The sequence below is a fragment of the Ranitomeya variabilis genome, chromosome 2 (genome assembly GCF_051348905.1).
Source record: "Ranitomeya variabilis isolate aRanVar5 chromosome 2, aRanVar5.hap1, whole genome shotgun sequence".
NCBI classification, from domain to species: domain Eukaryota; kingdom Metazoa; phylum Chordata; class Amphibia; order Anura; family Dendrobatidae; genus Ranitomeya; species Ranitomeya variabilis.
Window position 1 is genome coordinate 637,410,764 of NC_135233.1, and position 14,431 is coordinate 637,425,194.

At 41.0% G+C, this 14,431-nt stretch overlaps 1 protein-coding gene across 1 annotated transcript in view; it reads left to right on the top strand.

The window, feature by feature from the left end:
• FMN2 (formin 2) overlaps positions 1-14,431 on the top strand; it is a 450,026-nt gene that overhangs the window by 132,835 nt on the left and 302,760 nt on the right. The window contains exons 4-5 of the mRNA XM_077289102.1: positions 4,878-4,939; positions 8,645-10,251. Coding sequence (XP_077145217.1) covers positions 4,878-4,939; positions 8,645-10,251 — 1,669 coding nt within the window. The remainder of the gene's footprint in view (positions 1-4,877; positions 4,940-8,644; positions 10,252-14,431) is intronic.

A 14,431-nucleotide genomic window follows, 5' to 3' on the forward strand; every position in this document is an offset into this window, starting at 1 on the left:
TATGCCAATCATATGCCTCCCTGATGGTATTGCATGATGGATACTTGCATATACTTGTTGCCTATATTTCTCAGAAATGAGGACAGCAAGAAATGGCCAACTTTAATGATCATAGACAAGGTAGTTGGCCAAGGGAACTTAGAACTTTCCTTCAAAATAGGAAGATGTGGAGCAGTGCCATTAGAATTATCTGCAAATAGTGGTACCTAACTACACCTATTGTCACGCTCGCGCCCAGACTGGTTGGCGCAGGCGTGCGGGGGTGTGGCCCCACTGGACCAAAGACCAAACTTCCCTGGAAGGGGCATAACTAAGTAGCTTCTTAGGTGTTCGCTGGAGCCTCTGATGGTGAGGTCAGGCTTGTGCAATTGGAAGCTACCAGGTACCACTCCAGGGTGGTGTCTGGCTGTGGCTGCTGATCCCACCGGGGAAAAGAACATAAACAGGCAAGCGGGCATGGCTGGCACTCTGGCAGGCTGGCACACAGGCAGGCGGATGGGTACAACAGAGACACTGGCAGGCGGAAATGGCTGGCTCTCTGGTAGGCAGGCATGGGTACTACAGAGACACTGGCAGGCGGGCACGGCTGGCACTCTGGCAGGCAGGTACGGGTACTACAGAGACACTGGCAGGCGGGCACGGCTGGCTCTCTGGCAGGCAGGTACGGGTGGCTCTCTGGCAGGACAGGAGGACAACACTGGTACACTGGAAGAACCGGTAGGGACCAGTCTGCAGGCAGGTATGTAAAACAGGTAAGAACCTGTTCAGACAGGAGGACTTATGAATAGGAAGAGAAAGACCGCAAGAGCGGATGCAGAGCAAAAGCACAGGAGCTAGAGCCAAGAACAGAGATGCAGGAGGCGGAGCCAGGAGGAGGAGCAAAGCGCAGAAACACAGGAGGTGGAGCCAAGAGGAGGAGGCGGAGCCAAGTGCAGAAATGCAGGAGGCGGAACCATGAGCAGAAGGCGGAGCCACGTGCAGAAACACAGGAGGCGGAGCCAAGAGCAGGAGGTGGAGCCACGTGCAGAAACGCAGGAGGCGGAGCCAAGAGCAGGAGGCGGAGCTAAGTGCAGAAACACAGGAGGCGGAGCCAAGAGCAAGAGATGTAGAACCGCAAGGAGCGGAGCCAGGTAGAACCACAAGGAGCAGAGCCGCAGAGCAAGAGCTGAGTGGAGCTGCAGAGCAAAGCCACAGAGTGCAGAGCAAGGTCAGAGTGCAGAGCAAAGCTACAGAGAGCAGAGCTGAGAGCAAAGCCACAGAGTGCAGAGCTGAGAGCAGAGCAAGACACAGAGTGCAGAGCTGAGAGCAGAGCAAAATCAAAGTGCAGAGCAAGACACAGAGTGCAGATCCCAGAGCAAAACCACAGAGAGCAGAGCAAGGTCACAGAATGCAGAGCAAGGAGCAAAGCAAGGTCGCAGAGAGCAGAGCAAAGCAAGACACAGAGCACGCACAGCAGGGAAAGGAAACCAAGGCAGGGATATAAACGGACACAGGAACAGAACTAGGCTAAGTCAAAGTCAGGAACAGGACAGGCACAGAGACATGGACACAAGCCAGGGTACGACGCCCCTCTGGGTGGCAGACATAGGCCAGGGTACGAAGCCCCACTGGATGGCAAACACAGGACACAGACCAGGGTACAACGCCCCCCTGGGTGGCAGACATAAGAGTAACAGAGACAGGGCCTGGCACCTCAGCAGCTAAGAACTGACTGAGGGAGTAAGTTGCACAGGCCCCCACCAATGGGTGGGGATCTCTTAAATACAGGAAGCCTCATGGCAATTGGCCAGGGACACCTTTGCAAGGTGCACACAGTCTCAATAAAGCACAGGAGTTGCTGGCGCCGCCCCCCTATGCACACAGATGGAGCATGCACAGAGCAAACAGCAGACATGAGGCACACAGCATGGAGCTGGCAGCAGAGAGTAGTCACAACAAGGCCCAGAGAAGCAAGTGAGTTTGAGTGTAATGCAGGTGGGGGATGGGAGGCCAAGCAGTGATGCCAGCAGAGTTGTTACACCTATCTACTGTTCTGAGAAATCTGTCCAGAAGTGGTCTTGATAGAAGAATTGTTGCCATAAAGTAAATTTTGACATATAAGCAAGGCAAAGTGACTCGACTATGCATGAAAACATGAACCGGCGTTCAGAAAAATGGGAGCTGCTACCGAAGGCAGTTTGTTTGCTTTAGGACTGGTGAGTGGAATAATAATGAATGTCTGCAGGCAACAGAGGGGCATATTAGAGGTCCTTGCAACTTTAAGGCCTCATTACAGCAAATAAAGTTTAAAATGTGGTCAAGATTTATTGTGTCCTCAATGTTGCAGAATACAGACAGATACTTACGCATCATGCAGTACCATCAGTGAGGTGTCTGATTGGCTCCAAATGTATTCTGCTGCAAGACAAATACCCCAAATAATACAAGCTCTGTTCTCAACATCATTGAGTCAGTCTGGGATTAAATGAAGAAATACAAGGACTGTGGTTAGTTCTCACAAGATGTTTAGAATAATCTTCCTTTTAACTTTTTCAAAAACTGAGTAAAACTATAACTAGAAGGATTCATGCCTTGACGCTGTTTTGAAGGTAAAGGATGGTTACACCAAATATGGAATTGATTTACATTTCTTTTTTGTTCACTCCACTTTTTTGTTAATTTATAAAAATAAACTTTTAATACTCTTCTTTTTTTAAAGCATTCTTACTCTGCCTCATGTATTCCACACCTGGCCATAAAGCTTTTGCACTATACTGTATGTATACAATGTATTGCAATACCAAGAATGAATAGTCTTGGAGGTATTAAAATCACTGGATCGATCGACATTAATGATGAAAACATTGAAACAAAATTTTCAAAGCATCTCGATCTTTTCAGTAGCAAATATGAGTACAACTCACAGAAATTAAATGCTTTTTTACTCATTGGGATGCTGTCACTAAGGTTTTTAATTGTTGTCTGAGGAATGTTTTGCCACACTGAAGCATGTAGTGATGCAAATCCTCCAGATGGCAGCTTCTTTTGTGATTACTGACAAATAAGGTGCCACATTTGCCCAATGGAAGACAAGTCTAAAGACATTGCAGGCCACAATAGCACATTTAGGACCTGCAGGTTGCTCACATTAGCACGAACAACATGTGGCATAGCATTGTTGTGTTAAAAATTGTTCCTGGGATGCTTCCACATTCCCTTGTGAAGGCCGTTTCATAGTCTTATCCACATGGTCTCCAAACCAATCTCAGGGTAACACTGCACCGAAGACAAGAGTGGGACTCATCACTGAAGAGGATAGACCTCCATTCCAGACTCCATTGCTGCATTACATTCCACCATGGTAGACTTTGAGAGCGGTGATGTGAATTCAATTAAACACCTGTAGTTGTTATCTGGCTCATAGCCCAGTCTCATGCAAACACATTCTGTGGGTTTGTGTAGACACTGTATGATACTTTAGGCTTTCTTTGCAACATTGGATTTCACTTGCAGCTCCGAAAGGATGACTATACACCATTTTTTTGGATCTGGTGAGACCAGATGGGCCACACCATGAAGAGGCTTTCACAAGGGAACATTACACCGATTCTACTTTCTGGATTTTGGTATGAGATGGCATAAAGGACAATAGAAAGACATCTCCAGTCTGCATTTCAGGTATACTAACAGCTCAAGAGTACATTGTTTTGGTTGTTGAATAAGTGGTGTAGCCATTTCTACAATGAGCCATTTTTCATTATGACAATGCTAGGCCACATGTTCATACTACTTTGAGCAGCTTGCATGGTTTAAGTGTGCTACTATGCCCTGCAACATATCCAGACTTATCTCTCATTGATCTCATCTGGACATCAATGTTTCGCAATTGCAAAGGAAGCTGTCAGCAGCAGATCTTGATGATTTATATGCTAAAGTGCATTCAGCATGGCAAAACACTTCAGGCAACTATTGATAATCTCATTGATAGCATATTAAGGCGCTTAAGTGTGTGTATTTATGTGCTTTGCACTTATACTCAATACTAAATAAATTGAGATGTTTTGAAAACTTTGTTACCATTTGTTCAACATTTGCATATTACTAACATGACTGTTGATCATATTATTTTTATAACTCCATTACTGTTCCTTCTTGGTGTTAAAATTTACGTTTTAAGGAGTATGTACAGTATATCCATTTAGATTTAGATTTTAATTTCAATAGTACTGCCATTTATTATTATTATTATTATTATTATTAATAATAATAATAATAATAATTTTATTTGTTTATTTATTATGCTTTGCTTATATAGTGCTATCATATTCCTCAGCGCTTTACGTTATCATCGCTGTTCCCAATGAGGCTCACAATCTAAATTCCCTATCAGTATGTCTTTGGAGTGTGAGATGAAACCAGACTATCCACAGGAAACCCACACAAACACGGGGACAATATACAAACTCCTTGCAGATGTTGTCCATGGTGGGATTTGAAGCCAGGACCCCAGCTCTGCAAGGCTACAGTGCTAACCACTGAGCCACGATTTTTTTTTAATTTTAGAGATAAAAAATTGCGAAAAACAATGGAAAATGCCATACCTCAAGCATGCTGCATTTTAAAAAAATGCCACTGATGAAGCCCATCAGAATCCAAAAGGCTAGACTATGTAGTCATGTCTAAACATTAAATTAAACATTTGTAAACCACACAACAATGCAGTGAATATCAATTTCAATGTCACAAGTAACATCTAAGTTGGTGCTAAAGTTGGTCTTAGAAAATTTGGAAAATCACTGATACTATTTGGGGCCTTAGATAAGTCAATATCTTGTTGTTTTATGGCTTAAAAATTGTAATACATATCTAGTTTACACTGCTTGTTCATTTTATTCCAGAAGATCCTTCAGAGGAATTTGGATTTCAGAAGAAAGCAATCAAACACACTCAGGAGTATGTGGTAAGTTGTAGTAAGAAAGCATCTCATAACGTTTCAAAATGATCCTCATTATCACATTTATTTATTTCAGTACTGAATACTTGTAATATAATTTGGTTAAATGTTAGGAAGCACTGAAATTTTTTTGATTTTCTTCATATTTAATTATGCTACCCATAGTTAGGCAGTTAGGCCATTCGGGAAAGGCATTTTCATAGCAAAGAACATAGATATACATTGTGTCTACTGTCCCCTTTCACTCTGACTTCTTTCTTCCTGGCTTGGCTTGATTAATAAGGGCACCTTCAGACCATAGTGATTTTTCCAGTACTCAAAAAACTATTTGAGCTTCATCCGTGTTTTTTTTATCAGATTGTCATCATAGTTAAATCAGTGTGTAACTTCTACTATAAGAGTTTGGTCAGAGTTTCATCAGTTATTCTCGGATGCTATAAAGTAGAAGAAGAAGGTTTCTCAAGCTTCTTATATCAAACAGTTTATGAAACCAAGACAAAACACGCATAGAATCTGAGTGTGGTCCAATTTTTTTCACGGACCAATAGACTTGTATTGGTGAGCTTGATCTAGTTCACCAGTGGTTTTCAGCCGGGACGGTCGCATCTTATCACCGGCCAGGTTGAAAACTGTATATTCCCCAGATATGGATTACTGCATGGGACACAACGACGGACAGGTATGGGTAGTATATTTTTGGTTTGTTATTTTACTTTTATTACAGGAGATTGAGGGCTTTGCAGGAATTAGGTGTGGTTGTAAGTATGGTTAAAATTAAGAATAATAAAGGAGTCTATGTGTTTTTTTCAAATAAAGGACTTTATTCTGGCTGTGTCTTTATTTACCTTACAAATATAGGATTAGTAATGGATAGGTGTCCTATAGACACTTCTCCATTACTAACCATTGGGCTTGATGTCACCACACAATACAAAGGTGACATCAACCACCACAACTATTACCCCACTTGCCACCGCTATAGGGCAAGTGCAAGTGGGAAGAGCGAGGCTAAGTGCCAGAATGGCGCATCTTAGAGATGCGCCTTTTCTGGGGCAGTTGAGAGCTGATGTTTTTAGTCAGGGGGGCCAGTATCCATGGGCCCTTCCTAGGCTATTAATATCGACCCACACCTGTCTGCATAGCCTTTGCTGGTTATTAATTATGGGGGGAGCCCACGCCATTTTCTCCAGAAAAATAATCATTTATTAATTAAATGCATGTACAGTAATTTGCACACACACACTGTACTAATTATATTTGCCACTGACATCTATATATCTACCTATACTATATATATTTATTGTATGTAATCCTTCTGTTCTATCCTGTCAGCTCCTGCAGTCATTTTACCATTTTACAGAACACGGCAGATGATTTACTGGCTTTTCTTTTATCTATCTCTCTATGCAATATAAATACACACACATATATATATATATATATATATATATATATATATATGTCGCTGACATATATATCTATGTATTTTATGTGTATATATCTATTCTATCTATTCTATTCTAACCTGTCAGCGTGATTTTACTGTACGTGCACATGATTTGCTGGCTTTTCTTTTATCTATCTATCTATCTATCTATCTATCTATCTATCTATCTATCTATCTATCTATCTATCCATCCATCTATCTATCTACAGATCTGGCAAAAATTAAGAGACCAATGCAAAAAATTAAGAGACCAATGCAAAATGTTCAGCTTGTCTAATTTTTCTCTTTATAGGTATATTTTTGAGTAAAATGTAAATTGTTCCTTTATTCTATAAAATTCTGACAACATGTCTCCAAATTCACAAGCAATAGATTTTGTATTTTTTTTCTGAAAAGGAGAAATGGTCAAAATAAAAAAAAACAGTGCTTTCAGACCTCAAACAATGACAAGAAAACAAGTTCATAATCATTTAGAAACAACAATATTAATGTTTTAACTCAGGAAGAGTTCAGAAATCAATATTTTGTGGAATAACCATGATTTTTAATCACAGCTTTCATGCGTCTTGGCATGCTTTCCACCAGTCTTTCACACTGCTTCTGGTGCAAAAATTTAAGCAGTTCTTCTTTGTTTGATGGCTTGTGACTATACATCATCCTCTTGATTACATTCCAGAGGTTTTCAATGGGGTTCAGGTCTGGAGATTGGGCTGCCCATGACAGGGTTTTGATGTGGTGGTCTCTTAATTTTTACCAGAGCTGTATATATATGTGTGTTTGTTTTGAGCATAACAAATACAGCTAAAGTGGCAGGGGTACCTCACATGTTATGCATGCTGACGCATGCGCATCAGGAGAGTTACTCATATGTTATTTGATCGCCTGTTCATGTTGGGACATAAGGTCTCATATGTAACGGCACGCATGTGCAATAGAACATACTGTACTCCAGACATAATTGTCATGTGATATCTGCGTTCAGGACCCTGTGTAGATCAGTTATAAAATGCATGGCTATTCAGATTTTGCGTAAACCCTATGCCTGGACAGGTGAATTCTTTGCTTGCCCCATTATCCTGGATTTACAAGCAACAAAAGAATGTTGTGCTTGAGCACAAAAGATTAAGAGGTATAATTTTTGTACATTTTTTTTTTTCATTTTAAAAAGCATGAAAACTCTGTCCGTGCAGTGTGTTAATAAATAGGCTGTTGGTTATCACTAGTTAACAACTATTTAGCCATAACCATATATGTTGTGGTCACTTGTACATTACCAAGGCTGTATTTGTGTCTATGAGAGTGTTACACTCATCTTAGCCAGGGAACTAGAGGCTTTGCATTATTGTGATTTGCTGCAAATACATTGAATTTAAAAAAAAAAAAATTGATCGAACCTGGCAAATTTATATTTCATTTCATTAATTGTTAAGCTATTTAAATTGCTCTTACTACTTAGTTTATTCCAAACAGCAGAACATTTTAACATTTTGCTACTAGACTCAATTTGCAATGGGGATTGAATAATGTTGATTGCAAGTAGAGCAATGGAAACTGTGGCTATATCAAACTAAAAAGGTATGGTTCTTAGAACACACAAAAAATAAAGAAATAAAGATAGCTGTTTCTTTAGGACCCAGCATAATGACGGGGTTAATCTACAGCAAAAGGTTCACAATGAATCAAAAATATAAAGATGCTCAGAAAACCATGGCCAAGACAGCCTACGACCAGACAGGCCCTTCTGGCATTTGCCAGAATTGCCAGATGGCCAGTCCGGCGGCTATCTGTTTCCGCACTGTAAAGGTGCATTACCTGCACTTGCGCAATGTGGGGCCGGAATGGGCAGTAATGAGAGGTTGTGATCCTGTTGTTCATGGAGCAGTAGAAAATGTGCAGTATTAAAGAACTAAAACTTATTTCTGTATAGTCATATATGCTTCTCCACATGTACCCACGGGAATGAAGTATGGCAGAGCTTTATGTTTTAGAGCAGAGGTGTCAAACTGCATTCCTCGAGGGCCGCCAACAGGTCATGTTTTCAGGATTTCCTTGTATTGCACAGGTGATAATTTAATCACCTGCACAGAATGATTCCAGCACCTTGTGGAATACTAAGGAAATCCTGAAAACATGACCTGTTGGCGGCCCTCGAGGAATGCAGTTTGACACCTCTGTTTTAGAGCATGATACTAATATTGCTTTATTGTATTTATTTATATTACCTTGATTTCTTTTTGATAAATTAATCCAATGTTTTTGAACAGGATAAGGACATGAAGGAAGATCATATAAATATAATACAGCAACTAGAACAAACAATACAGGATTTGAAGGCTAAACTTGCAGAGCATGAAAGGCAATACATACAAACAGATGTTTGTGCAGTTAATAAAATGCAAGACAAAGTTATTTTTTCCTCTGAACTATGCATGACAAATGACAGTACGCAAAATGTGTCACTAAAGACTAATGTACAAGGAAAATCTGTGCAGACATCGCCAGTAGCAGAGATTGTACCGCAAGAAGTGCCTTTGTTCCATGCTGAAGCATTGCAGAATTCATCGGGAAAGCAGATTTTTTCACATCATGAATGTTCTGTAAACCTGCAGCAGAAGTCAAACTGTGAACAGTTCAGTTTTATTAATGATGCTTCAGAATGTATAAATCCACAATCAGGCAAAGAAATTGCTTCTGGACAAGTTGAGGCTTTGACCTCGTCTAGTACTTTAAACTGTGGAGAATATCTTCAAAAACATGAGAATTTTCTTTCTTCACCTACCATTGTACATGATGCCACTATGGAGAGTCCGTGCCCACTATCTTCACTATTGCACTCAGATCAGATGTGCAACCAGGATCATTTGACTGAACTGCCATCTCATGCCACAGTTATTACATCATTGCAATCTCCATGCTGTACAAACATATTGGTTCAAACTCAACAAACTTCAGACTCTGTAACAAAAGCGCCTTCCCCTGAATTACCAACCACAGTTTCAAATTTTCAAGAAATTCCTCCTGCTCCACCATTACCAACTTCCATTTTAATTCATAATTCATCTCAGCCACAGCTGAAACAATCATTAAATTCATCAGCACCTCTGTCAGCACTGTCATCTCATCCAGCAATTCCCCCTCCTCCACCATTGCCGTGTTTTTATTTTTCACCTCCTGTGCCAAGCCATACAGACAATACTACACCATTTAATTCTTCACCACCAAGTATTAAACACTCAAGCACTACTGAATGTCCTTCTTTACTATCACCATTAGCTCCATTACAAGCTGATACTGCAATACCTTGCCCTCCTCCTCCTCCTCCACCTCCACCCCCACCCCCACCTCCTCTGTTGACAGCTAATAGCACAATTCCTCCTCCACCACCATTGCTTCCAGGTACTTCTGCATTTCCTCCCCCACCACCTCCACTACCATCATTACCAGGTTTTCCTTCTTTTCCATTGCCACCTCCACTACCTAGCATCGGTGGAATTCCTCCTCCACCACCTTTACCATGTGCTACGGTCATTCCACCACCTCCACCACAAGCACCACCTTTACCAGGCACCATTCAAATTCCTCCACCTCCTCCACTACCAGGTACTGCAGTAACCCAATCTAACATTATGATTCCACCACCTCCTCCTCCTCCACCACCTGTTCTACCACCACCAGCCCCTTCCATCAATTCTTCTGCTTCATTAAACTTCCCTTCCTTTGCTTATGCTCAAACACACCTACCACCTCCCCTGCCTGCTGGATTATTTGGAATAAAATTAAGCCAAGACAAAGAAAACAGAAAAGCTGCAATTGAACCTACAAGGCCAATGAAACCTCTTTACTGGACAAGAATTGAATTACATGGGAAAAGGTAATACTTGGAATAAATGCATGCATGATTGTTTATGATTATCTTGTAAGCACTTTCTATCTGATGATGAAATTAATTCTGCAGTCAAGATAGTTTAGCAAAGTTGGCATTAATGACAAATCGCAGTCTTTAGTGCCAAATATAGACTGGTGTTAATTCACAATTTTTTGGGCCATAAGAAATTGTATGCCATATTTAGTATGGAGGAGTAGTTTATGTTCTTTATTTTACCTTTCTCATCCTCTCAAATGAGAGCAGATAAAAGATATTTTCAATTAATGTGTGTACGCTATCTCAAGCTAAAGATGAAGAGAGGAAGGAGAAGAACAAATGTTAACCACATTAGATGGGTTTGTTTGTGGCCTGCAAGAAGTTGATGCAGCAGTAAACGAAGGTGGACCAGAGGCTGGCATTAAAAGCAAGATAAGACAGCAGATGATATGATTTCTGAGGGGGACTTTTGTGTTGTGCAATGGGACCAATGGCTTGAAGCAAAAAATAATAAAAAATCAATTTCAAAATGATCTGTAGCTTAAATTCAAAACCTCTATGAGTTTTATATAGGCAATCTCTGCATGTGTTGCGATTTTCTAACAGCCACAAATCATGCAGCCGCAGGGACTAGAACATAATATTTGGATAACACCCAAGCATGCTTGGATAGCAGAATACCTGAGCACGCTCGCTCATCACTAATAAATATATATCAACAGTGAGTGAACTGCACACTAAATCTATACCAGGAATGAATATATAACATGCATAAATATATACCATTAGTGGTATAGACCCCTCACTAAAAGGTCATCAAAACTTAGCCTTTATTCAAATTCACTAAAAGCAATACACAAACTAATTCTACATATGGTTATAATTTTTTTTTTCCAACATTGATTATTAGCACATACGGTAAATCTTTGAGAAGCATAAAGATTGCTTGATCTAGCATACAGAGAAATAGCACCCCGGTACCATCAATTCAAGATTGTTAAGGCAAACTATGGGTGTATAAAATATATAATGAACAAAACGTACATCACCCTAATATGTTTTACTGACCCATCAGAGAGCGCAAAGTAATTGTTCAATAGAGGATTTTTTTCTTAAAGGGACTCTGTCACCTGAATTTGGAGGGAACAATTTTCAGCCATAGGGGCGGGGTTTTCGGGTGTTTGATTCACCCTTTCCTTACCCGCTGGCTGCATGCTGGCTGCAATATTGGATTGAAGTTCATTCTCTGTCCTCCATAGTACACGCCTGGGTAAGGCAAGATTGAGACAGGGTTGTGAACCACATCCAGCTCTGAGAGAGGGTCATGATCCACATCCATCTCTTGCCACCCTCACAGTAGTGACACCCAGAGTCCCATATTACCGTTTTAAGGACAGCTCAAATTTTTCCCCTGAAATCACATCAACGCAGTATGCCAAGCTCCAGTGTTTCCTATCTTACCTCCATTCAGATCTGCTCTTCTGTGCAGGGCTACACACAAAAGTCACCATCTAGAGATCTACTCTTAATAGCTGTTTGATCCACCTGGTGCTAATGCACTGCACCAAGCTGTTAGACAGCTGTGAGCCACACATCACGGGCCCGCGAGCCACATGTGGCTCTCAAGCTACAGGTTGGGGATCCCTGCTGTAAAACATGTAGATACATACCAACTATTAAGCAATTTCAAAATCCCAATGACTCTAGAAATTATTTCATCTGGTAGTTTGTTAACTATACTAGATCTGGGGTACTCTACATATGTGCCCTTGTACTCTGTGACATATGGGTAAGACTGCTCAGCATCTAAGGAAATGGGTACTACAAAATATTTATTCTGTCTAGAATAATCAGGACACTCCAATATCTTCTCATACACGATTTAGCCATGGTTCGCTTCCTCTGGCACTGCAATTTTGTGACATTCAGAAATGTACCTTAAAGGGAACCTGTCGCCAGGTATGGGCAATACAAGTTACAGCCACCCCCTTTCAAGGCTTATGTAAAGCTTTCTTTAATGCTGTATATAAGCCCCCGATCTGACCTGTAAGAGAAGAAAAATAACTTTTATTATACTCACCTGGGGGCAGTCCGGTCCGAGGGGTGTCGCTCTTCTTGGTCCGGCGCCTCGCATCTCCTTGCGATCCCCATCCTCCTGCTTGCTTCATGTGGATGAGGTGTCCCTGGAATCTCGCTCCTGTGCGGGCATACTTAGCTGCCCTGGTGAGGGCAGAGCAGCGTACTGCAGTGTGCAGACGCCGGGAAAGGTAAGAGAGACCCAGCGCCTGCGCACTGCAGGACTTTGCTGTGCCCTCAACAGGGCAGATAAGTACAACTGAGGAGATGTGAGATTCCGGGAAGCCTGTGTGGATGATGTAGGGACGTGTCATCCACACAAAGCAAGTAGAAGGGCGGCATCACAAGAAGATGGGAGGTGCTGGACCAAGAAGAGCGACACCCCACGGACCGGACCGCCCCACAGGTGAGTATAATAAAAGTTATTTTACTTCTCTTACAGGTCGTAACGGGGCCTTATATACAGCATTATAGAATGCTGTATATAAGCCCTGAAAGGTGGTGGCTGTAGCTCGTATCGGCCAAACCTGGTGACAGGTTCACTTTAAAACAACAGAAAGGGAATCTTGATCACATGCTGTTGAAAGAGGAGTTGCAATGGATATTGTCTTAAAACATTTACTCTGGCTGAATTAAATAATGGATTTTCATACAGCTTGCTTATTTTGGGGGATTTGCTTTATATTTTAATTAACTTTATTTAAAGCGATTTACTTTTTTTGTCTTTTAGTTACCAATAGGCATTCTAAACACATATACTGTATATAATATATACAGTTGCTTCTCACTAGAGTATCATCAAAAAGTTAATTTATTTAAATTTTTCAATACAAAAAGTGAAACTCATATATTATATAGAGTCTTTACAAACAGAGTGATCTATTTCAAGTGTTTATTTCTGTTAATGTTGATGATTATGGCTTACAAAAAACAACGCGTTTCAAGGACGCAGTCCTTCTTCATCTGCGCCTTCAAAACCCATTCATGAGCCCGTTGCTGAGGATTGGTGATGTCACCTCTACCACGCGCACACTCACCTCACTACTGCACGGAGGTGCTTCCAGCCAGAGCTCACTGCCAGCTCGTATCTCTGCTAGCACCAGAGAAGGCATAGCAGCAGGAGGACACTCCTGTTGAGGGAGGATCTAAATTGATCCTTCACGGTTAACTCAGTGATTTCCAAATTAATCTACAAGGTGTTGCCGGCAACTGAAAATGACCAGACGGAGACGTGTGTCTCTGTTTGGGGGGATCAAGCTGATCTCTCTGGCCCCCGTTTATTCTGCATGACTTTTCATAGTCATAGAAATTATACTTCAACCAATCAGCATAAGAACACGCTCACAGTTCTTAACTTATAAGAATACAGGAACAGTCTGTGCATCAAAGTTTTGTAGAACAATACACCCTCAGTCTCATGTTCTATTTAGATTGCAACAATCAAGGTCTCATAACAGCTGTAAACTTTAGCCTACTAACAAAATTTATATCAAAACAACAAAATGGAGTCGAAAAGCACAAAATGGAGAATCTTTCTTAATTTCTTCCTTCACATTCCCCCCTAGATAAATTTTGTTAATTAATGTCCAGCATCAGAGGTACTATCCCAAGCTATAAGCTCGAGGGGTACTGGTTTTCACATGGCTGGTGCCTTGTTACCAGCCATGGCTGTTGTGGCGTACCCGTCCCCCCTGTATATTAGAATTTACGAATAACAATTATTGATAACAGTAGTGGGGATCTTTTGAAGATAGCCATGCACTTGGCTTCAACATCTTCGTCAGATAACTTTGTGAAATTGGTGTAGAGAAGAGCAGGGGTGGCAACGCTTTTGGTTTCATCATTAGTTGTCTTAGTGCAGAATTTCCTAATACACACAGAAATACACCAAAAAACAAGTTTTAGTATTACATGCATAACAAGGATAAAGGCAACAATATATAACAAACTTTGCAAGATTCCAGCTATCCAGCCCCCAAATCCCTTAAACCAATTTGCTGGATTAAGAAAGGAGAAGGTGTCTGCCCACCAACTGTCCTTATTACGGTCATTGTCTTTATTATATTGAGCTCTGAGTCTTTGAATATCCTCTAACTTTAACTTTAACTTCATA